The 25,818-nt window shown below is 41.9% G+C and overlaps 1 protein-coding gene across 1 annotated transcript in view; it reads right to left on the bottom strand.

Annotated features, from left to right (window-relative positions):
* PTPRU (protein tyrosine phosphatase receptor type U) overlaps positions 1–25,818 on the bottom strand; it is a 407,475-nt gene that overhangs the window by 115,472 nt on the left and 266,185 nt on the right. Inside the window, exons 10-12 of the mRNA XM_070950088.1 lie at positions 22,945–23,146; positions 9,452–9,554; positions 4,906–5,179 (exon numbers count right to left, since the gene is read on the bottom strand). Coding sequence (XP_070806189.1) covers positions 4,906–5,179; positions 9,452–9,554; positions 22,945–23,146 — 579 coding nt within the window. The remainder of the gene's footprint in view (positions 1–4,905; positions 5,180–9,451; positions 9,555–22,944; positions 23,147–25,818) is intronic.

Raw genomic sequence — 25,818 nt, forward strand, 5'->3', positions numbered from 1 at the left:
CAAATTCCCTTTGATAACACTTTTTTCCCCTTTAGACCAGTGTTTCTCAACCTTGGTCACCTGAAGATGCGTGGACTTCAACTCCCAGAATCCCCCAGCCAGCAGAGCTGGCTGGGGAATTCTGGGTGTTGAAGTCCACGCATCTTCAGGTGGCCAAGTTTGAGAAACACTGCTTTAGACCAAGTGAAATTACTTTGGGGAGGTGGGGGTGAAGGAAGAATACACACACACAAAACCCCTCATTTAAGACTTCACTACTTCCTGACAGCTTGAAATAAAAATCGTTCTCAGATCTTTCCTCAATATTCTGGAGTCCCACCACTGATGCTGTGCTGGATTCACCAATGGCCTGGCTTGGTATAAGGGCAGGGTGGTGGGTTTTTTGATGAGCAAACAGACCCCTATCCAGAGTATCTAAACAGTGGTCTCCAACTTTTCTGGCTCCATGGACCAGCAGTAGCAATAGCGGAGGAGTGAGGGATGATTTCGTGCACACAATTGATCTCCCACACATGCACAAATGAAGCTTAACATGCTTGCCACCGCTTGTGCGGCCTGGTTCCAAATGGGCCATGGACCAGTACCAGTACGCGGCCCAGGAGTTGGGGACCCCTGACCTAGAACTAAAGAAAAATTTCCTGACTGTGAAAATAAGTAAGCAGTGGGATGGTTTGCCTCCAGAAGTTGTGGATAATAATAATAATAATAATAATAATAATAATAATAATAATAATAATAATAATAATAATAATAATAATAATAATAATATTTTTTGAGCAATAATTTGAGCAATAATAATTTGAGCAATACCCAAAGGGCTACCCCGCTATTTAGAAATTCTAAATTTGCCGGACTTGAACATTTTGACTCTACAAAAAACCACCTTACTCGGAACAGCTTACATCCTCCGACGATACCTTAACAGTTCCTAGGTCCTTAGTTAGGACTCGAGCTGCTGAGCTATTAACCAGCCTCAAAGGCTGTGAATCTCACTAAAGATTAACCAATAATAATAATAATAATAATAATAATAATAATAATAATAATAACAACAACAACAACAACAACAACAACAACAACAACAACAACAACTTTATTGTCATTGTACGTGTATACACAGTATACCTATCAACAAAATTCACTTAACACCCAAAGACCAGGTCAACACACATTACAATCCCCAAATACACTCCCACCCACCACATATTCCCCACCCCATTGATGCTCCCTCAATGGAGGTTTTTAAGAAGAGATTGGACAGCCTTTTGTCCAGAATGGTAGAGGGTCTCCTGCTTGAGCATGGGGTTAGACTAGAAGACCTCCAAAGTCCCTTCCAACTCCATTATTCTGTCATTCTTCATCTGCAGACTGCAGATTTCAGGTATCTCCCAGAAAGGAACGGAAATGCTGTCCCTTCAGTCACAATTCAGTAATCTGAGACACATTTGAAGGGAGGCTATGCCATTTGACACTGAATCTCCACTCACCATCACTACCACAGATTACAGCCTACAGGTAAGGAAACAACACAATTAGGATGATGGTTTTCCTTGGCAAGGACTGACAATAAGGTATTCAAGAGACTGGGCAGAGGCTCAGGCACCAAAGCAAGAAAATCCACTTGTCCTCTGCTTTCTATCCTCCATTGTCCAGATCCTCCCTCAAAATCTTTCCCCAGCACAAAAACATTCTCCACTTTGTCTGCCTCCCTGCCTCCCTGCCTGTCTTCCTGCCAAATGATATAATAATGCCACTGCTGCAGATGGAAGTGGAGGAAATTAAACCAATCGTCATTATTTGGCTTAATGTCCCTTCTATCAACTCATGGCGCTAAGATTCCTTGTTGGACCGTTGGGAATATTTCGATGCCAACTGCAAGAGAACCAGACTGCATTTGCAAGGAAGAGACTAGAAAGAATCCTGGGCAAAGTTAAAGTCTTTCAAAAACAGCCCTGTAGCTGCTCTGTTCCTCCTAAAATCTGTTTTGTTTGTTTTGTTTGTTTTTATTAGATTTATATACCCCCCTACTCCCGAAGGACTCAAGGCGGTGAACAGGCACAGAATAAAATACATAGATACAAAAGTTAAAAGACATAATTAAAACCAGATTAAATAATTTAGCCCGAGACAATTAAAAAATCCCAATAATTTAAAACAGATTAAAATTTCGATTTAAAAGAATTTTAAAACAGGGGAGAAAATTAGGCCAGGCCGGCTTGCTGGAATAGGAGAATCTTAAGAGCACGGCGGAAAGTGCGTAGATCCAGGATCCTCCATATCTCTGGGGGGAGCTCGTTCCAGACAGTGGGTGCCCCCACAGAGAAGTCCCTCCCCCTGGGGGCCACCAGTCGACATTATTTAGCTGACGGCACCCAGAGGAGCCCCTCTCTATGAGAGCGTACCGGCCAGTGGGAGGCTGCTTGTGGTAGTAGGCGGTCCCATAAATAACCAGGTCCTAAGCCATGGAGTGCTCTAAAGGTGGTAACCAAAACCTTGAAGCGCACCCAGAAGACCACCGGGAGCCAGTGCAGCTCGCGCAGGAGAGGTGTCACACGGGAGCGCCATGTTGCTCCCATAACCACCCGCGCGGCCGCACTCTGCACCAGTTGGAGCCTCCGGGTGCTCCTCAAGGGGAGCCCCATGTAGAGAGCGTTGCAGTAGTCCAGGCGGGAAGTGACGAGGGCATGAGTGACTGTGTGTAGGGAGTCCCAATCCAGAAAGGGACGCATCTGGGCTGTGAAATTAGCGTGGTCTTACAATAATTAACATTTTGGGCTTGGAAGAGACCGCATGAATCCCAGGAATAATCTCCTGAAACCAAACAAGGGTTAAGAACAAGCTTTTGTTATCTTTTTTTAAGGTCTCGGTGGCGCAGTGGTTAGAGTGCAGTACTGCAGGCTACTTCTACTGACTGCCAGCTGTCTGCAATTTGACTCAGCCTTCCATCCTTCCAAGGTGGGTAAAATGAGGACTCAGATTGTTGGGGACAATATGCTGACTTTGTAAACCGCTTAGAGAGGGCTGTAAAGCACTATGAAGCAGTATATGAGTCTAAGTGCTATTGCTATTGCAATTTTTAGTTTAATTAAAGCATAGACACATCTGAATATACTCTGAATGGCTCACGACTTGCATGACATTTGACAAATGCAAGTGGGTGATGTGGGAACCAGGGAAGGACTTCAAGAAAATTGAGAAGGTTTGGAAACACAAGTTGACCATCTGCCCAGGTTGCTGAATTCCCAAGCCTTTTGCCCTTTTGCCTAAGCAAGGAAACAGGCAAGATAACTTCTTAATAGTTTTAAGTTACATCCACAGTTAAAATCCAGAGTGTTAGTTTGGCATAGTGGTTAAAGCATCAGGCTAGAAACCGGGAGTCTGTGAGTTCTAGTTCTACCTTAGATCACTCTTTTTCAGTCATGGGAAGCAGGCAATGGCAAACCACTTCTGAAATCTTGCCAAGAAAACCTGCAGGGACTTGTCCAGGCAGCCACCAGGAATTAAAAAAAATACTGAGTTGAAAACACAAAAAGAAGAAAAAAACCTAAATTGCATTGCTCCATTGTCAGATGGCTTTCTTCCCTTGGATAGTTTTGTGATCTTCTGCTGTTCTCACATCTTATTTCAGTATTGATCATACTTGCCATCAGACAGTTATACAAAACCTGCATAGTACAATGCTGAACCATGATTAATTGATGGATGGATAGAGAGAGATATATCTGATTCGGCAGGAAAAGAAAAGGTCTGGATCATATGTAAGATCCTTAAAACAAAACTGAGGATAAGAACATGGGACGTACATCATGCCAAATGTTATCTAGTCTAATAAACAGTAACCGCTATCTCCATCATTTGATTCCTGATGTTTTTAACTGGAGAGGGTATGCTTGGAGATGTTGCTCCTGCATATAAATTCTGTGCTCTGCCAGAGATCCTGCAGCTTATAAAAGATTTAAAAACAATTTAACTGAATCTTGAAATGTGTTCAACTTGTGAAATTAGATTCAGTCATCCCATTTCATACTGAATGAGAGTTGATTGCAGAGCCCTACTGCTAATCTTGGACATCTAAATGTGATGAAGTCCGGTGGGCTGCTTTTTGATTTTCATTTAAGGCCCTCCAATTTGCACATTGCCTGTACAGTGTGTGTACATGCATACGTCCCTGTACAGGCAGCCCAGATCATGCGTAAATAATATGTATGAGTCACCCATCCAGATGGGACCCTTGCATTACAAGCATACAAGACTGCTAAGTTATTTATCCATTTAGCTAGATTGTTTGGCAAACGCTTCCCCAAGTCTGAAGATTAAAGATTTGCCAGTCTTTTTAAACTAGAAATGGAAGCAACTCAATTTAGGATGCTCCGCATACGAAGAAAGTGTTCCTCCCCTTAATTATAGTCCTAAATGTTAGGAAATCATCTCATGGTTCAATTAGTGGTGGGAACACCTACTGCAATAAGACGGTTGATCTTAGACTGTTGGGTATTTCACCCTGATAGGAAATCACGGTCATCTTAAGGAAAAGAGTCATAGAAACCGGGGGGTGGAATCCAGCAGGTTCTGACAGGTTCTGGAGAACCGGTAGCGGAAATGTTGAGTAGTTCAAAGAACCGGTAGTGAAAATTTTGAGTAGTTCAGAGAACCAGCAAATACCACTTCTGGTTGGCCCCAGAGTGGGGTGGGAATGGAGATTTTGCAATATGCTTCCCCTGGAGTAGGGAGGGAATGGGGATTTTGCAGTATCCTTCCCCTGCCATGCCCACCAAGACACGCCACACCCACCAAGACACGCCCACAGAACCGGTAGTAAAAAAAAAATGGATTTCACCACTGATAGAAACTAATATATTTTAAAGATGGAGTTGAACCAATTAACACCCAGAGCTTGCTACTTACCCCTTTGAGATTGCTCATAGCCTGGAAGTAGATGAGATAGGCTTTCTTGGGTTCCAGCGGAGGATTCCAGTAGCCACTGTAGGTTTGATTGTCCCCTACAGTGAAGGGTCTGGCTTCTGTGAGGCTGCCTGGGGACAGTTCAGCTCCGAAGTAGTGAACCAAGCCACGGGACATGGCGTCATCAAAAGTGAGTGGCACTGGAAAGCATTCTGGGCCACTTAACTCCCGCTTGATCTTCCTAGGTCTGTCTTCTTCCACAATGACTTGATAAGTGCTGAGATCCCAGGAAGCAGAGAAGGTTGGGAAGAGAAAGCAAAAACAATAGGCGATGTTAAATGAAGCCCATCCTAAACTAATTTAATTTTAATTATTTATTTTTCACACTTCTTTAACCCTTCATCTCCCTCAGAGAGGGGCTGTTGATTCCCCTACACTGCCCTTTCTAAATCCACATTGTCTATCTTCTGACTTATCTATTTGTAGTGGGTAATAAATCTTTTGATCTAAGGGGATGGCATCACCACTGCACTGTTGGTAAATGAATTGCCTTCAGTAAAGTTTCCAGGAGGCAGGAAGAAACAGATACACTTTTGATTCTGGAATACCCCATTATTCCGATGCTGGAGGAAGTGCTTATAGCTTCCTGCTAAGAGATTGCAGAATATGCTATGAAATAAGCATGGCCATGCTTGTCCGAGACCTCCAAGAAGTTTTCCATCAGCAAAAGAATTAAAGTCAACTGGAAGAAGGAATGTTCATACTATTATCTGAAAGACTCCTCCTGAAAACTTCGCAAATAATTTTGCCTTCTCATAGAAGCATTCCCCTGTAAATGGAACATTAGCAGCAGGGTTTTCCCCCCTCAATTCTACATCATAATAGTCAATCACCCAGCACCATAATAGTCAATGATAAGTATTGTCAACTTGGGACCCTTAACTTAATTTTACACAGCTCTTGACTAATTGCAAAGGCTTCCTGCAAGCTGTAAATTGGCGTTTGTCAAAGCAATCTGTAGTGAGGAAGAAATAGAGTGGAAAAGGGGGTTTCAGACCCAAGAACGACATGTGGGGATTCTTCCAAGCTGAGTTTTGTATTGTTTCCCCACCTGTAGACAGAATCTTGCCAGACTAAACACTCTGACTATCTGCATCTATCATATCCTCTGGGAACTATTAGGGAGGGACTGTCTTCACTTTCATTCTCTCACATAAAATATCTAGATGAATTGTCTCTTATTCCTCTGGAATGCACCCTCTTCTTCCTGGGGATCCAGGCTACTAGATTCCATCACAAGAGAATATCAACAAGAAGAAAAAGATGCTTCATCTACATTTGTTTCTAACTGTACTCCCATTTAAGCTCCACCTATTGTTTCCAGAAAGGACCTATGGACTCTCTTATTCTTAAGAGAAAAAGCAGAAAAGGTGCTCCTGCATTATGTGAATGTAGTAGAAGATAACATACATTCACGGAGCTTCTGGGTTCCTGCAGTTTGCCTCACTTTGGGCCAGCTAGTAACGTATCAGGGATCTGGCGAAAAGCATTTTCATTATGGAGGCATCTCTGATCTGTTTCAATGACTTACCAAAGCAGATGCGCTGTCATCCGTTCTCCATCTTTGAAATTACCAAAATAGCTCCCCAAGGAAGACAGATACAAGCTTTGGCCAACCAATCTGATCGGAAGGCAGCTGCTAAATTTGGATCTTGCTGACTGCCGTTTCCTCACTGCCAAAAGCTAAAGGAAAGGAAGCTCCCAACTCGGTATACACAACACGTTCAAAGAAGCCTAGGCTGGTCCTTCCTCCAAGCAAAAGCCCCAGGAGATCCACTAAGGAAGATGTCGCTCTTCCATTGCCCATCAACACAACACACAATTGTTCTATTCTGCCTTTGGAAGGGTCTCACTAAAGATCTCAAAACAGAAGCTTTGGCAACCTTACTACCACCATCAAAATAGCTATTAGCCATGTGTCTAAAGATATCCGCTTAAATACCTGACGAAGTCTTGCATACTGAAACAGGTTTTGTTAACCACCTGGTTGAAAAAAGCAAACCAATTCTTTCCCTCCCTGAGACAGATAAATGGATAGCGAAGACGACACAGGAAGCCGAAAAGCCTAAAACATATTAAGCTGACAGTCACATCCCTCAGTTTTGTCTGGAAGTGAAAGCTCCTGACAAAATCCCAGTAGTATAATTCAGCTGCTAACCTAATGAAGTCTTCAAAGCCAACTAGTTACATCTGTGCTCTTGCAAGAACAAAGCGATGCAGAAGTGTGACACAAGGCTGTCTGCTTAGAACCCCCACATCCTCCCAATGCAGTTAACCACAGGCATTGATGTAGGAAAGTGCCCTAACACAGGGATCTCCAACCTTGGCAACTTTAAGACTTGTGGACTTCAACTCCCAGAATTCCTCAGCATGGCTGGCTGAGGAGTTCTGGGAGTTGAAGTCCACAAGCCTTACAGTTGCCAAGGTTGGAGATCCCTGCTCTAAAAGGCCTGGAGGCAAAATTTAAACCTTCACTTTCTTAGGGGCATATTTTTCTTTCCAAGCTCAATCGGTGGGAAGGGGGAAAGGAACCGAAAATGCTGAAATAGTTCATCAGATTATGTTTTAATAGGTTATTTAAAATGAAAAGTATCAGATTATGTTATTATCTGAAACAGGATAAACATGCTGCATGGGTGAAGGCTGGAACAACTGTGTGCCCCATAGAAAGACAACTGAAGAAAAGAAAATTATTTCTGGGTAGAAGTATTCAATTGATGGATAGCACAAGTAGGGCCAATGGTTCTCAATGCTAGTCCTCTTGCAAAAAAAAAAAAAGTCAATGACTTTGCTTTAATGCTTTTTAAAACAATTGCCATGCTTAATTATAGCATATCCCTTTATTTATCTTGATCACTGAACTACGGTAATCAGATCCCAGTTGTGGATGGGAATCTACTGAACATCCACTGAAATTGTATATATTAAATTATATTAGACCAAGCCAAGTCCCTCCCCCAATCTTAGAATTATCCCATAGAACTCAGACTTCTAAGAACTGAGAACTGGACATGCAGAAAAATCCTCCACACATTCAAAACTTGGAGATACAGATTTCCAAAATGTATAAAAGGGCAAAGTGGAAGAAGTAGAAGTAGAGGAAGCAAAATAAAGGAATGCTGAAGATCCCAAAATATTTCCTTAAACTCAGTTCAGATAGCACCTTGCTCAGCGGCAGAAATTCTGGTCCAAATTGTGTTCATAAGTCGAGCACTATCTATATCAAGAGTTTTCCCCAATGAATCCCTTTCCCCATAAGTTATGGGTGAAGCATCTCAATAAAAAGGGGTGTTTCAGCCTTGCAAGACAATAAGGTGACCATTTAGGGAGGACAGTCCTTCTTTTGTAAGTTCTGTCCTCTCGAAAAGTGTCCTCCTACATGTCCTCCTTTTCGATATTTGAAGACTAATCTGTAAATCTCCGTATTCGATCGATGCCAATCCGATCCGTTGTGTGTGATGTGACGTATTTGTATTTGATGATTCGTCAAGGCTCGATACAATGCAGCAAGATGCGATTATGAGACACATGAGCTCCGCACAGGAGACTTGTTTTGAGAGAGTGTGCCGTGCGCAACTGGCTTTGTTTACTTCTTAACGAAACACGACACGGCACACGCACACGCATTAGACTCATTGTTGCAATGAATAAAATGTTTCTTTTATTTTACTTTATTTTTTTTCTTCAATTTATTTGTGTCCTCCTTCTCATTGTAAAAAAGTTGGTCACCTTAAGGACAAGCACAACCTTGCAGTTAACATTTTTAGAAAGCCAAGAAAGATAAGAGGGGGAAAAGAAAAGAGGAGGCGGTGGAATGCTATGCATCCGCTTGATAAAAGGAAATAGCCTTATTTTGAAATTCAAACAAAATTCATGATCCATTGCATAGGACTGACTGTCCTATACAGATCGGCCGATCTGTCAATTTTGGTTACTCTCTGTTTCTTATTTCAGCAAATATGTCAGGCTCCATTTGTCAAACTAGAGAAGTCTGTACTGAAATGCTCCACATTTCTTTCAATTCAAGAGACTTTTTTCCTGCTATGTTTCTCGGTGCAGAGTTTAGTAAACAACTCCCTCTAATGTAATGTGGTTTCTTTTTTTTTTTTACATTTTTACATTCCTTTCAAAAATATATCCATACTGTGCGCAGTATTCCATAATACCTTTTCAGAGAAGCATGAATTTCAAACAACAGTGGCTTACCAAGCCAACCTCGCTGGTATTTCAAAGCAATTTTATTCCAGCCTGCATTCAGTTATTAGTTTCATTTAAAGGGCACCTGTTATTGTTGACTCTTTATAATGACATTATTTTAATTTTGTGTACAGAGCTTTCCATTTTGTTTCCTTTGACTTTATTAACAACTCCTTCCCGCCTCTCACCCCGAACCTGCTAGGAATGGCATGGGCTGTAAATATTGTGAAATAAATAACAATTGCATTGTTAAAAATATAAAATTCGATCATTCATTTATCTTTATCACTACCTGATTGGGGCACCCCTGCCCTGTGCTGGCCGCAGGAGAACAGTGATGGTGCTATCCGACTCTCCCAGTGGTGAAGGTATGTCTCCATAATCAAAACTAGGTGCTGAAACAAAGCAAAAGGCAACCATAAAACAGGACTACATTTCACTCATTTTCCAGGTGCATTGTAGAGTTTCAAGCACACCATTGCAGCCACCATCCTGAATATTTTTTTTAGCATATGCTATGGATGTGCCAAATGTAAGTAACAGTTGTAGTAAACAGTACTACTCATAAGAGCAAGCATCATTATCATTGTTATCATGAGAAATGGCATACCATATGCACTGTATTTATGGACTATAGTTCGTTGCAGAGTCAGCCAAATGTTCAGACAGGACTTCACATTTTTATCCACCCATCAATTCATTCCCAAGGACCTTGGATAGGCAGACATGGATGTTGGATGGTATTAAAAGTATGGTCACAGAATATAAACTGTTCTAAGTAAAGTTGATTTTGTCACTGCTGATGGTGTTCAAGTGGTACTGTAAGTGTCTGGGGATTGCACCCATTAGAGTAGAATAGAATAACAGAGTTAAAAGGGGCCTTGGAGGTCTTCTAGTCCAACCCCCTGCTTAGGCAGGAAACCCTACACCACTTCAGACAAATGGTTATCCAACATCTTCTTATAAACTTCCAGTGTTGGAGCATTCACAACTTCTGGAGGCAAGTTGTTCCACTGATTCATTGTTCTAACTGTCAGGAAATTTCTCCTTAGTTCTAGGTTGCTTCTCTCCTTGATTAGTTTCCACCCATTGCTTCTTGTCCTATCCTCAGGTGCTTTGGAGAATAGCCTGACTCCCTCTTCTTTGTGGCAGCCCCTGAGATATTGGAACGCTGCTATCATGTCTCCCCTAGTCCTTCTTTTCATTAAACTGGACATACCCAGTTCCTGCAACCGTTCTTCATATACTTTAGCCTCCAGTCCCTTAATCATCTTGGTTGCTCTTCTCTGAACTCTTTCTAGAGCCTCCACATCTTTTTTATATCGTGGCGACCAAAACTGATTTACTAAACCATTACTATGAGTACTGGCTTTGCTTTCTTTTGCCACAACTGTTCTATTTCTATTTGTGGGTCTTTGAATTTTGTGATCTTCTCTAGTTTGTTCTCTTCTCTTCTGCTGTTTTCAGGTACTACCGCTGTTTTTATTATTGTAATTATTTGCACCTTTTTATTATTTTCTTTTTGTAAATAACTCAAGATAGTGAACAACACAATACTATATCCTCTTCCCATTTTCCCAAAAATAACAATCCTGTGAAGTGAGTTGGGCTGAGAGAAAGTCATTGGTCCAAAGCCATTCAGCGGGCTTTCATGCCTAAAGCGGGACTAGAACTCACAGTCTCCTGGTGATTGGCCAAAGACATCTAGCCAGCTTTCATGCCTACGGCAGAATTAGAACTCACAGTCTCTTGGCTTCTAGCTCTCCCCCCCTCACCCCCCCAAATCCTGGCTTTATTACTTTTTACTTCACATTCAGTCAGGGTTTTTCTTTTTTATATACATTTTATTTGTACATTTTTCTTTAACATATATGAGTGCTTAATAAACAGTGTATTGTCTGGGTCAGTTTACTTATACATAATATCAATAATAACAATAATATTTACTTGTATATAGCGGTATTCTTCCAACTTCTAATTTCTACCTTTATTGTCTAACCATTTGTAAAATAAATCCCATGTTAAAAAATATTCTGTGTCTTCTTTATCCTTTATCTTTAATGTTAACCTATCCATTTCCACACAATCAGGATTTTTCTGACCATAATGTTTTTCCCTTAGAAGTAAACCGCAGAGGTTAGATCAATGGTGAAATGTAAAATTTGTTATTACCGGTTCTGTGGGCGAGGCTTGGTGGTGGTGGGGGGTTATAATGTGACTAGGTGGGCGTGGCCAACTTTTTTTTTACTTTTAAAACCATTTTTTCTACAACCTCTTCGGCCAAAGAGGTTGTAAAAAAAATGTTTTTAAAAGCCTCTGACGATCAGGCAACTCAGTAGGATCGTCAGAGGCTTTTAAAAGCATTTTTTCTACAACCTCTTCGGCCGAAGAGGTTGTAGAAAAAATGCTTTTAAAAATAATTTTAAAAAGCCTCTGATGATTGCGCGACTCAGCTAGGCATGGAGGGGATACAGGGATTTTTGCTACCGGTTCTCCGAACTTCCCGCCGCCATTGCTACCGAACCGGGAGCATTTCACCCCTGGGTTAGATACTGGGTATGGCTGAGGTAAGCAGTACAGGTAATCCTTGATTTACAACTAGAATTAGAAACTTCCATCACTGAGCAGGGCGATCATTAAGTGAGTCACTCTTGATTTTATGACCTTTTTGGTTGTAGTCACTAAGCAAATTCGACTTCCCCCACTGACTTTGCTTGTCAGAAGCTGACTGGGAAGGTTACAAATGGTGATCCTGTGAACCCTGGACAGGAGCGATGTTGTGACAGTCATAAATGCAATGACTGGTCATAAGTCACGTTTTCCAACATCATTGTAACGTCAAAGGGGAGCTAAGTGAATCATCATAAGTCGAGGACTACTTGTACCGATTCACACTGAAACATCCCCTTTATAATATTAACTTTTTAGTCTCCTCCACACAGCAAGACAGGCAGGCAAACCTTGAGTTGCACACATTCGGAGAAATCAATTTGAAATTAAGCTGATGGCTGCATGTGACCCTAAGGTCGTTCCCAATCCACTCCTGCATTAAACCTCATTCAAAATACTTACAAGAGAAAGAAATAAAAAAAGAAATAGGAAAAAAAGGGGGGAGGGCTTGTAGCTGCCTCTTTTTCCCATCTTTACATCGGAGAATAAAAAGTATCACAAGGAGACAAGCCTGCAGATCAAGCCAGATGCTCCTACCAGTAGCAAAACCATTCTGTGTATCTAAAGAAGCTTTGAAGGAAGTTGAAACGCCTATAAAAAAAGTGCTGTCTTTTCAACAAAATTAAGTTGTGAGAGGTGCACAATACAATAGCGATTCAATGCAATAGGTGAATTCAATAGAGGTTCAGCGAAATTGCCCAAACCTGACCTTTCTCAAATCAAAATGAACTGTACAATCAGACACGTTCTAATAAGCGGCACATAAATAATTGCAAAGGCGTTACTATTTGTTTCCAGACTTCATCAGTTCAACATCTGCTCACTTCGGATTGTGCAAGAATTTGACTGAGATCCAATCAAACATCTCCATCAACCTCACCTTTCTTCGCTAAATTTCATTTAAAAAAACACACACACAATAAAACCTGATAATTCCAAACAGATATGGGCAATTCAGAAGCTTCTGTGTTGTTCTCAACAGCCATTTCTGAAATCCAGATTGCATCTAATTCAACCACTCCACCAGATGGATTTTTTCAAACCAGTTCAAATTGGTCAGTTGGACTGATTTCCTACATTAAAAATTGCCTATTTGGATGTGGCAATTCAACTGAGATTCTGTCTGATTTGCATAGGCCAAGTGTTCTCCAAAACATCAGTACACTACTGCCCTATTCCAAAACTGTATTATATGCTGTGTCTGTAGGAAATGAAATAATTCCTTTTTTGGATATGTAACTGTTAATCTCGGAGGGGTTGTTTGAGGGAAAAGGGGGGAAGAGTGCATAGTGCATATAAATGGAACATTTTCCCTATGGTTCTATCTCTTGCTTTTATTAATGGTCACAGACTCACGTCCTTAGCTCACAGCAAGAGAAACTACTGTATTTTTTAAAAAATGTGCATTGCACTGTGCTGATTATTCTAAAAGCAGCTGTTACAGCACGGTCCCCTCTTCCAATGCAAGGGAAGCAAAGGAAAGAAACATAAAGGACGCATTAATTAGACCCACTTTTGACAGAGTAGGACAAATGGAAAACATGGCCAGGAACAACTTTCTAGACTAATAAATGAACAAGATGCAGAAGAAATGTACCTGCTTCATATTCAGAAATGAGCTGACCTCAATTTATGCTCCCCAGAACTAATTTCTGTATCTGAATATAATCTATTCCTTGTTTGTCTATTTCTCGACGTGTTGCGATGAAATTCTCCCATTCAGAAGTTGAATGAGAGAGTGTCTGCTTCAACACCATGGCTCAATGGCCGGAAGGTACCCAAATCTTCAGTCCCCTGGCCATTGGAGGAGATAATCAGGCTGAGGGAGGGGTCAAACGCATCATAAGCCACAAGTCTCTGCATGCCCACAAGAGATCTAAGACCAGCCCACCTTGAATGCCTTTCTTATCTCCCACTCATTTCCCTTGACCATTAGTTGGTCAGATTCTTGTATAGAACTTAAGCTTGCAATAAATCTTTTATACTCATTAGAACTGCCTGAATCTCCTGATTCAGCATTCACAGGAGGAAAAAAAAGAAGCTAGCCAGATGTAGTGGAATGCCCAGCTAGAGTGGGTGAAGAAGCGAAGAGACTGGCGAGCTTAGAACAAGACGTGACACAGACCTGATCTCCCCCAAATCCCTTAAACCCTTTCTTATCTGGTTGTCCCCAAGAGAATGCAGCCAGTCTGGCAAGATTCTTGTAAATAGGCAAGCAGCAATAAAGAAGCTTCTCTGATCAATTCAGGGTGTTGCTCTGGTTCCTTGCGCCTGACACCAGCAAATGCTAGTGTAGATATTCCCTTGGTTGGACTACAGGTAGTTCTCAACGTATGACCAAAATGAAGCCTACCCATTACAAGAGCCTCGGTGGTGCAGCGGACTAAGTGCTGTTAAGTGCTAGCACTTAGCTGCCAGCTGCCTGCAATTAGTGCGAGTTCAAATCTCACCAGGTTCAAGGTTGACTCAGCCTTCCATCCTTTCGAGGTAGGTAAATTGAGGACTCGGATTGTGGGGGCAATAAGCCAGCTTTGTACAGAACAACACCGCTTAGGGGGCCCCGAAAGCCCTAATAAGCAGGTATATACACAAAAAGTATGCAGGCTATTGCTATAATGCATTGCAAGCCGCCCTGAGTCTACGGAGAAGGGCGGCATATAAATTGGACTAATAAACAAAATAAGTAAATAAATCATAAATTTTAAATGTCAGTGTCTCAGCACTGACATAGAAAAGGGAGGATGAAGCCTGAACTTTTGCCTGCTAAATCCCTTTGAAGATTCGGCCTCCTCGGAGATGAGGAGGGGGGAAACATTCCTGTGAACTGATGAAAAAGGAATCAGGAGAGTGACTTGGAAGATAGCCAATGAGAAGCAGAGAATTGGGGATCGGAAAGGGAGGGATTGGGGGGCAAAGGTCAGTATTGACCGCGAAGAGTCAGGATCAGGTTGCTGTGCTCGAATAAAGAGAAAATTTCCTTAAAGATTGGCAGTTTGGAAGTTCATTTATTTTGAGATAGCATCGAAACCTGACAGTAAGGTTGTAAAATGACCAATCCGATTTTAGGGTTTTTTTCTGTGGTGCAAATGCTGAGTTTTTAAATGGCCACCACATTGTCACGGTTGTTAAGTTCACTATGGGGCAATTTTGCCAAAACTGGAAGCAAATGCTGGCTTTCATTAACATCATCATAAAACACAGTCACATGACCATGGAACACTGTAAGCGGCCATGTTGCCAAGCATCTAAATTCAACCGCAGGATCACAGAGGGGGCTTTGTTATCACTTTGAATCCAAGTCATAAGTTGCCCATAGTTAAGTCCATCATAACTTTGAACAGGTGCCAAGTGACCAGTCGTAAGTCAAGGACTACCTGTCTTTTTTTTTTTTACCCAGGGCTGTCCTTCCATGGAGAGAGAGCAAAGCAATTCATTGACAACACCTCCTGCCCTTCCACTCTCTTTCTAAAGAGCCTGCAGGCCCGGATTAATAAGTAGTCACTTTAGCCCACCTCCTGCAGCCTCCCAATTCCTCTGCTCCCCATTAAAAAACATTGCAGCCCATTCAGCTATGGTTAATAGCTGTACCAAAGGCATTAGCAAACAACCATAAGTAGTATATGGCTTGTTAATAAAGCCCAATTAATCCTTGTTTTGTGCCTTTGTGAGGCAATCTATTTTGTTCCTTTCATTTGTAATTCGTCCCATGATATGGGACTTTGTGGGAAAGAGGAAGTGGGAGGGAATCTTATTTCTGCAATACCGGATATCTAAATTATCTCAGCTTTGCTTCTTCCCGTGAGACACTGGCTTTCCCCAGTCCGCAGCCCCCTTCTCCCAGGAGACAACCGAAAATGCAGTACAGGGAGTCCTCCACGTACAATCATTCATTTAATGACCATTCAAAGCAACAATGGCACTGAAACAGAGACTTATGGTCGTTTTTTCACACTTATGATCTTTGCAGCATCCCCATGGTCATGTGGTCAAAATGCAGAGGCTTGTCAACTGGCCATGTGTTTATGACACGATCACCATTTTGAGACCTTCTGACAAGCAAAGTCAATGGGGAAGCCAGATCCACTTAACAACCATGTTATGGATGTAACAGCTGCAGTGATTCACTTAACTGTGACAAGAAAGGTCATAAAACGGACCAAAGCTCATTTAATAACTGTCTTGTTTAGCAAAAAAATTTGGGCCTCAATTGTGGTCATCAGTGAAATACTATTTGCACACAGTAAACAAGGGCTTTGGGCTCTATTACCCCAAAATTAAAATGTTGGGGATAGGGAACATTCTGCTGATTTAAGAAAATATCAGAAATCTTTTACATTCTGAGATCTTGTGTGTTTCTGACTGGTTTACCATCAGGAAATATAACTTTTATAAACCCCAATACCAACACACCTGACAAGACTCTCAGACTAACGTGTGGATCCAAACACAGTTGTCTGTAGGCTTTACAGATTAACAGAGTTGGAAGGGATATTGCAGGTCATCTAGTCCAACTCCCTGCCCAAGCAGGAGATCCTACATCTGCCTCTACCTAGGATCGAACTCACAACCTCCTGATTGTGAGGCAAGAGAATGTTCCTAGACACTTCACAGACAACAACACACCCCAAAAGAATTGCAGGAAAAATGTGCTTAGAAATGTGTTGCCAGAGAGAATACATTTGAAGACATGTATTTTATCTGCAAAGATTTGCACAGCATTGTGTGCATGCTGCTATACATTGTTTTATGCAGCTTTTCCTAAATTACAGATTAGTGCCCCCCCAAAAAAATTGAGGAAAATGTGCCTGAACATGGACACAAAACAGCAGCAGCTATTGTCTAAGTATGTGCATTGTTCTACAGTAGTTTAATGGCAGAACATTTTCCTAACATGAAGAACCAGTGTTCAAAAATGTTATGAAGCCCATAATGAGAAGATCTCACTGGAGAATTCGAAAACCCATGGGCTGAGTCAATGTAAACAATATTGGATTTTATTCTTTCCTTAGATTGATTGAAGTAGTTGCCCATCTCATTTTCACCTGACTCTAGGCACTTTCCAATAAAACAAAAGAAAAGAAAACGTGCAATTGATAAAACAAAAGCACACAGCAGCTGGATTGACCAGATTATTTGGATTTTATTGCTTGTGCGGGGTTTTTTTTCCTCTTCACATCTTAATTTTGTTATTATTTTGTGTCAAGCGTTCCGTTGACTGAAGATAGTTGCAATCTCCCTAAATAAAACAGCACCTTGAGAAAACAGAAACACCCAGACATATCTGCCATTTAATGAAAAACACCCAAACTTCCTTCACTCAGTCCCAAAGGTGCTTTTTCAGGAGGCAACTGGATTTTCTTGTTTTTTCTTCTGAAGACGTTTCGCTTCTCATCCAAGAAGCTTCTTCAGCTCTGGCAGGATATGGAAGGATTTCAAGAAAGTCCAGTTGCCTCCTGAAAAAGCACCTTTGGGACAACCATGACCTGGATGACTGAGAATCTCTACAGACTTTTAGCTACACAATTTGGGATGAACACCCTTGGAATGGTGTGGGAGTATGAATGGATTCCCAGGGGAAAAAATTGCAGGCTACAGGAACCAGGAGCATTACTCAGGTGACCCTGAGGACACAGATAAACCTCCAAGTGCTTCAACGATCCTCTAAAACAGGGGTAGCAAACTCAAGGCCTGGGGGCCAGATCCGGCCCACGGGGTGATTAGATCTGGCCCACAGGGCCACCCTGAAAAAACAGTGAAGCACTGGCCCGGGGTGCCTCTGCCAGCGAAAACAGAGCTTGCAAGGGCTGCGGGCGGCCTTCCTGCTGGCAGAAGGTTGCAGGAGGCCATCGCAGCCAAAAATGAAGCTCGGGAGCCCGTTTTCGCTTGCCGAGCACTCGGGCCTCCACAGGTGCCCCCAACACGAATGATGTTGAGATAGCCACGCCCACCCTGGTACCCCAAGGTCAAACACAACCCTGTTGTGGCCCTCAATGAAATCAAGTTTGACAACGCTGCTCTAAAAGGATGCAAATGACCAGCTGTCTGCAAGGAATATAAACCCTTCCATTCCCCACTATCCTGTCAAGAGCTGAAGAAGCTTCTTGGATGAGAAGCGAAACGTCTTCAAAAGAAATAAGAAGAAGGTCCAGTTGCCTCCTGACCTGGATAAGATCCATGACCTGGATGACTGAGAATCTCTACAGACTTCCTTCACTCAGCAAAGCCACCTTACCTATGGCACCTGAAGACAAGATTTCCCACCCATGCAGATAATCATCATTTCTCTAAGACCCTTTGCAGCAAGACCCAGAGATGGCAGTGTTCGGCTTCTCCTCTCCCAGATCACCCCCCAACTCATAGATCCTATCAAAAGCCCTCCACTGAGTTCAGAAATATGTTCCAGCACTGAAGACTCTGCAGTGTAAACAAGACAGCTCTTGGACTGTCTTGCAAGTAAATTATCCAGCAGGGTTGTAATGCATACTGTTTTCCATTTGAATTCAGACAGCAGGTTATCTAGGAAAAAGCAGGAGGAGTTTTGGAGCATGAAGAATCTATTTTAGGAAGAGGCATATTTAAGGAGATCTGCACAGTGGGATAAAGGGTGACCCCATCAGCTCAAGCAAAACACACGGCTATTCGAATGCCGAAACATCCGCTCGACGTTGCAGTGTGAAATCCAGAGGATCAATTCTGCAAGATTGCTAGTGAATCTGGTGGGTCCTTAGAGGCTGGGGAACTAACTCAGCTTGTCAAGAGACATGAAAGAACTTCGCTGCCGTTTTCAGAGGGAGTAGATTTGAAAGAGTTGTCAAAAAGGACCACATCTGTATCACAGAGATTGATGTTAAACGCAACTCACGAGTATGCATCTTTCTCTGAACAAAATGGGACTTTAAAAAAAAAAAAACGTGTTTGTGAAAGTATTACCTGGAATAAAAATATGTACTTTTAGCCTAGAAAAAGTAGAATTGAGGAAAATAAATACTATTCTGAGAATGTATTCAATTATCCAAAATATTCAGCTCCCCCCCCCCACCCCATCATAGCCATTTCCCCAATCCCCACTGCTCTCTCTCAAAAATGTTGTAGAACAGTGAGAGTTGCAAATAAAACAAAACTCTACCAACTACCCAGGAGACCGAAAGACTGCACTGTCCACAGAGACTGCAAAACGGAACAGATTTATTGCAAACTGCACACCCTTAATCCCTGATTAGTTGCATTATATGGTTCCAGATTATTGCACCAGACAAAATAGATGACAGGATTAAAATCCAAAGAAACCCAAGACATTCCACATGGCTGATAGCACGAGACCTTACTCAAGAGAAGGAAACTTGGATCCTAAACTTCCTTTGGAGCAATCAAGATAATTGGTTTGCTGGCAAACTAATCTTTCTCTAGCTGGATGTTGTTGCTTTGATATTATCTTTTGGGCAATGAAGTGAATCTTCTGCATGCTCTGAAATTCAAACAGAATTACAGAATAGCAAAGTTGGAAGGGACTCGGGAGGTCTTATAGACCAATCCTCTGCTGAAGCAGGAAACTTCAGACCATTCCAGATAAATGGCTGTCCAAAGTCTTCTTGAAAACCTCCAGTGATGGAGCACCCACAACTTCTGGAGGTAACCCATTCCACTAATTAACTTTTCTCATTGTCAGGAAGTTTTTTCTTAGTTCTAGATTAGATTTCTCTTTGATATGTTTCCATCCATTACTTCTTGTTTTATCCTCAGGTGCTTTGATGATTAGGTTATCCGCCTTTCTGTTTGACAGCCCTTCAACTATCGGAAGACAGCTATCATGTCACCCTTAGTCAGCCGCCCTGAGTCTTCGGAGAGGGGCGGCATATAAATTTAATTAATTAAATTAAATTAAATTAGTTCTTCTTTTCGTTAGACTAACATACCCAGTTCCAGCAACCATTTTCATAAGTTTTAGCCTCCAGCCCAGTGGTGGGTTTCAAAATTTTTTACTACTGGTTCTGTGGGTGTGGCTTGGTGGGCGTGGCATGCCTTGGTGGGCGTGGCAGGGGAAGGATACTGTAACATCTCCATTTTCTCCCGATCAGCTGGAACTTGGGAGGCAGAGAATAGACGGGGGTGAGGCCAGTCAGAATTTTTACTACTGGTTCTCCAAACAACTCAAAATTTCTGCTACCGGTTCTCCAGAACTGGTCAGAACCTGCTGAAGCCCACCTCTGCTCCAGCCCCCTAATCATCTTTGTTGCTCTTCTCTGTACTCTTTCTTTTTCTTTTGCATTATGGTGACCAAAACTAGATGCAGTATTCGGAGTGTGATCTTACCAGTGCAGTATAAAGCAGTACTAACACTTCACGGGATCCTGATATTAAATGTGTCAACGTGAAACATACATAAATATTTATGTGATGTTAACAGATGTAGAAATTTCCATTGTTTTTTCACCTTGAAACCTGTGCTAGGCCCTTAACCTGCCTCACTAATAAATTACTGTTTATGGGGCTCTCACAAAGTCTCAGGGTTGCAACACTTCAAGAAAGTTCACTACTCATCGTGTTCTTCTGCACAGTTTTAAGTCTGTTTATGATGTAAAAAAGATGTGGAGACTCTGGAAAGAGTGCAGAGAAGAGCAACAAAGATGATTAGGGGACTGGAGGCTAAAACATACAAAGAACGGTTGCAGGAACTGGGAATGTCTAGTTTAATGAAAAGAAGGACCAGGGGAGACATGATAGTAGTCTTCCAATATCTCAGGGACTGCCCCAAAGAAGAGGGAGTCAAGCTGTTCACCAAAGCACCTGAAGGAAGGACAAGAAGCAATGGGTGGAAACTAATCAAGGAGAGAAGCAACCTAGAACTAAGGAGAAATCTCCTGACAGTTAGAACAATTAATCAACGGAACAACTTGCCTCCAGAAGTTGTGAATGCTCCAACACTGGAAGTTTTTAAGAAGAGATTAGACAACCATTTGTCTGAAATGATATAGGGTTTCCTGCTTTAGCAGGGGGTTGGACTAGAAGACCTCCAAGGTCCCTTCCAACTCTGTTATACTATTTTATTCTATTCTGTTCTGTTCTGTTCTGTTCTGTTCTGTTCTATTTTATTCTATTCTATTCCCCCTCCCCATCCCCTGCTTCCTTATTTCCAGAGAAGGGTCTTCTGTGCCCTGATGTCACTGTGAAAATTCATTCCGAGAGGGATAAAGCTGAATAGGGGAAAAAATAACAAGCTAGAAGAGATAATGAATCTCTCCCATCTCTCAACCCACTCGTTCACATCTGACTGCTGAAATGCATTGTTTAACTGCAATCAGGGTAAGTGTAAATGGCATCCGAGAGAGGAAGAGCTATCTGAAACTATTTGAGTTACTCAGAAAGGTATTAAGAGCAGTAGTAATGAGGAAGAGGCTTTGGGTGTTGGCCTAGAAGGGCATCTGAGAGGCCTACATGGAACCATTTCGTGGGTGGAATTTCAGTGGGCTCAAGACTGGAGCCTAAACAATTAACATTTAACAATAGTCAGAACTCACAGTGAAACTGCTCAGGATCTCAATCCTGAGCAAAATGAAGACTTACAGGAGCCAAAAGAATGTATACCACATCTGTAGCTCTCTCTTGCTCATAATATATTTCCAACCATGGCAACTTTTAAGACATGTGGACTTTAACTCTCAAAATTCCCCAGCCAGTCATGTTGGCTGGGGAATTCTGGGAGTTGAAGTCCACAAAGTTGGAGACCCTGGCATAGACTATACAGTGTCAAAATATTGGTTTTTCAGCAGAGCCCCAGATACTTAGAATGCCAAGTATCAGATGGAAGCCATATGGTGAGGTGCCGATATTACAAGAACACATCAAAATACTAGTATTCCAGTGCCAAATTTCTTCTCAATTTTTAAAATGATTTAACCTTTAACTTGAAGGGGGGGAAAAGATGGTTTTGTATTGTTTTCTCTACCCCACCCCCTAGCCCATAAGGGGAGATTATTGTCCGGGTTCCAGGTAACATGCCCAACGCAAGAAGACTCCGAGGCTAGTTCCTCAAAGTTCCATTTTATTAGAGATGTCATATTGACACATCTGGGAAACCCCAAATCTGAAAGATTCCAGGTTTTCCCCACCCAAAAAGAAAGTCCAGGTCCCTTCCCCTGCACCCACGTCCATCATATGGTCCAATCCATGCACCGTCCCAACTGGAGATGCTTCCCAGTCACACCACTCCAGGTGCAGGGCAGGATGTCCTTGACTCTCAGAGAAAAGAATGTTATTATGGCTAGATATCTCCTAATTCCATACAATCCCCCCACCTCCCAGTTTCCCACAGCACTAAATGTGGCAGCCCTGAAGATCCAAAGTAAAGATGGCTTCCAGGGCTGACAAATTCTTATGGGTGAATTGGTAATTATTTGGGATGAGATGTCCAATGATGGGTCTCAATGTTGTATTTTCACAGCACAAGTATCTTGTGAACAACTTGCCTGCAGAAGTTGTGAATGCTCCAACACTGGAAATTTTTAAGAAGATGTTGGATAACCATTTGTCTGAAGTGGTGTAGGGTTTCTTGCCTAAGCAGGGGGTTGGACTAGAAGACCTCCAAGGTCCCTTCCAACTCCTATTCTATTCTATTCTATTCTATTCTATTCTATTCTATTCTATTCTATTCTATTCTATTCTATTCTATTCCATTCCATTCCATTCCATTCCATTCCATTCCATTCCATTATTCTATTCTATTCTATTCTATTCTATTCTATTCTATTCTATTCTATTCTATTCTATTCTATTCTATTCTATTCCATTCCATTCCATTCCATTCCATTCCATTCCATTCCATTCCATTCCATTCCATTCCATTCTAATTAATCCAAGTGCAACTGCAGGGGGAAGAAGAACTGATGGAGTTAATTTTTTCTATTTCAGAAGCTGGCGTGGAACAGCAAAATAAGACTTGCCCTCAAAAACGGGTTTGTTTTTCAGCAGGAAACCATCATCCATTTATAAGAGATATTAAAGGACCGTCCAAAGCAACAATCTGCAAAGTAGAGAAATCAGGCACCCAAACGCTCCTTGATTCTGAACCAGACCAACATGTTGCAGAAAAACGAATGCACTTCTCTTCTCCCAACCTACCTGAGATGTTGGTGGTGATCTCAGTCAGAGCTGTTTGACCAAAGCCCTTGCCAGTTCGTGCTCTTACTGAAAAAAGGTAGGTTGTCCCGGGATGAAGGTTGGAGAAAACATGATAAGTTTCATTTCGGAGCTTGGAGACGGTGCGTCGTGGGCCAGGCACATTGACTGCTGGGTCAAAGGATTCAATGCTCTGGTAGCTGATCTAGGATAAAGGGATATGCTTTAAGACATCATCAGAATGCAGAGATCGTGATTTATTTATTTATTTGCTTGTTTAATTTATATAGCCTCCCCCTCATATAAACTGTTCCAGATATTGCTTCAACCAGGAACAGATATTGCAACACAGTACGAATAATAATAATAATAATAATAATAATAATAATAATAATAATAATAATAATAATAATAATAATCATCATCATCATCATCTTTGCACACAGAAAACGAACAAGACCAGGGCAAAATTAACCTAGCATTCTTCTTCCTGATGCTGATTTTTCTACGGGCAGGGTATTATTTGTTAGAGGGGAATATTCCATCAAAAGCAAAGGACCCAGAGTGGCTCTCGGCCAAGCTAACTGATCATCACAGCAAGAGATGGAGAGAACGTTCAGATACAGCCAGAAAAACAGCTTGCATTCTGCCGTCAAGACAATAGACTTGGAAAGAACTATAAAGTTGCCTTTAATCTTCAAGACTATTAAAGAAAGAAGAAGAAAAAAAAAGGCTTCCTGAATTACAATAGAGGCTATGTCAGTTCTCCGAGAGACAGCCTTCAGCCTGGCGGGGAAGAGCTGTACAGATAAGCATCAAGCTTTCTCAGTCTGCAGTTTCCGCGCTCCAATAATTTTTGTTGATGCCAGAGAGGGCAAAGGCATGGGATAAAAAGCCGAATGAGGGAAGGGAGGTTTTGCCTGGCTGCGTTTGGGAGAAGCCAAAACACACGCAGAGACAGGCCTATTCAAAAACTATCTGACGACAATAATGAAGCAAAGAAAAGCCTCTCCATTCGGCACCTGGCTGAGAATAACAGAAAAGCCAATCAATTATTGCCGGACTTGCCTGACAGACAAAGCCCACACCAATCATTCTGCAAGTCCTTGAAACTGAAAGTCAGTTTCTGCCCACCTACCCAGGCCTTTACCTGGCATTACTGCTTAAGGGATCCCTTTTATGAGAAGGAACGGCAGAATCTGAGGCTGGTGTGAAAAGGGGGATCAGCCTAGAATTCCTACGTTCGCCCACAAGAGAATTATGTCTATTCCCCCTTGAGTGTCGTTGACCCTTACCTAACTCTAACCAGACGCCAACTATTAGCTGAAATCATTCCTGTGCATAGGATTTATTATTTTAGCAATAAGGTAAAGGTATGTGCTAGTCCTTCCCGATTCTAGGGGGTGGTGCTCATCTCCGTTTCAAAGCCGAAGAGCCAGCGCTGTCTGAAGACGTCTCCGTGATCATGTGGCCGGCATGACTCAACGCCAAAAGTGCACGGAACGCTGTTACCTTCCCACCAAAGTGGTCCCTATTTTTCTACTGGCATTTTTTACGTGCTTTCGAATTGCTAGGTTGGCAGAAGCTGGGACAAGTAACGGGAGCTCACCCCGTTACGCGACACTAGGGATTCAAACCACTGAACCACCGACCTTTTGATCGACAAGCTCAGCTTCTTAGCCACCGAGCCACCGCATCCCTGCATTTTAGCAATAAATCAGTTTAATTGAACCTTCACATGTAGACCTAAATCTTTTGCACCTGACATTTCTGGAATTCAACATTCAGAAAAGACTCATCATAATTGGCTCCCCCCCCCAAATTTTGAATAGTTTGGAGAACCGGCAAATACCACCTCTGGCTGGCCCCAGAGTGGGGTGGGAATGGAGATTTTGCAATATCCTTCCCCCAGGAGTAGGGAGGGAATGGGGATTTTGCAGTATCCTTCCCCTGGAGTGGGGTGGGAATGGAGATTTTGCAGTATCCTTCCCCTGCCACGTCTACCAAGCCACACCATGCCCACCAAGCCACGCCCACAGAACCGGTAGTAAAAAAAATTTGGATTTCACCACTGCCAATCACCTACATTTAGCCTACGTCAGATCTTCTTCCAAGAATTTAGCTATAGCCATTTTAATACTGTGTTTAGAATCTAGGCTTAGAGGCCCCTAAATTCAAGTTTTCATTTATTTCTGAAGTTCCTGGGGGACGGGGAATGGGGGAGGAACAAAAGACCTCCCAACCTGCAGCCCTTATCCCAATGTGCTGGGATACCAATCCCCAGAATCTTCCAGTCACCAAGTAGGATTGGTCTTTTGTCCTTGCAGAGTTTTTCTGTTTTACTTCTTTCCCACAAAGCTGTTTTATGCCCTTGAAAAGGTATTAACTTTCTCTTTAAAACAAAGCAAAATCAGGAGGGACACAAAATACTATCTTATTCAGCTAAGTATATAGAACTGAAAAGTGGGTAAAAGATTTGCGTGTTTCTTCAATGAGTGCAATTTGGTATGGTAACCCTCTATTGATGCCATTACTTGGGTATGTTGAATATCCGTGGTGCATGGATAAGAGGTTTGATCGTGTTATGTTTATTGTTGCTATTGTTTGTTGTTGCTGTTTTAAAAGCTCAAATGAGCAATGACAGCTGGCGAAAAGAAAACTTATGAAGCATTGCTTCTGATCCCAAATTGGTTCACAATTCTTCAGAAAGACTGCTTGATAAAAGAAAAAAGAAAGAAAGAAAGAAGGCCGCAATAGTTTCTTTGTCTACCTACCCATTGACACAAAATAAAATATTTAATTAAACTGGTGCTCTAATATGTAGGCAATTTTTTATAAATGTAAATTCCATTCCAGCTTGACTTCTGATGCCTTTAT

Source organism: Pituophis catenifer, unplaced genomic scaffold, assembly GCF_029215685.1.
Source record: "Pituophis catenifer annectens isolate HBS135680 unplaced genomic scaffold, rPitCat1.0.hap2 SCAF_9, whole genome shotgun sequence".
Lineage (NCBI taxonomy): Eukaryota > Metazoa > Chordata > Lepidosauria > Squamata > Colubridae > Pituophis > Pituophis catenifer.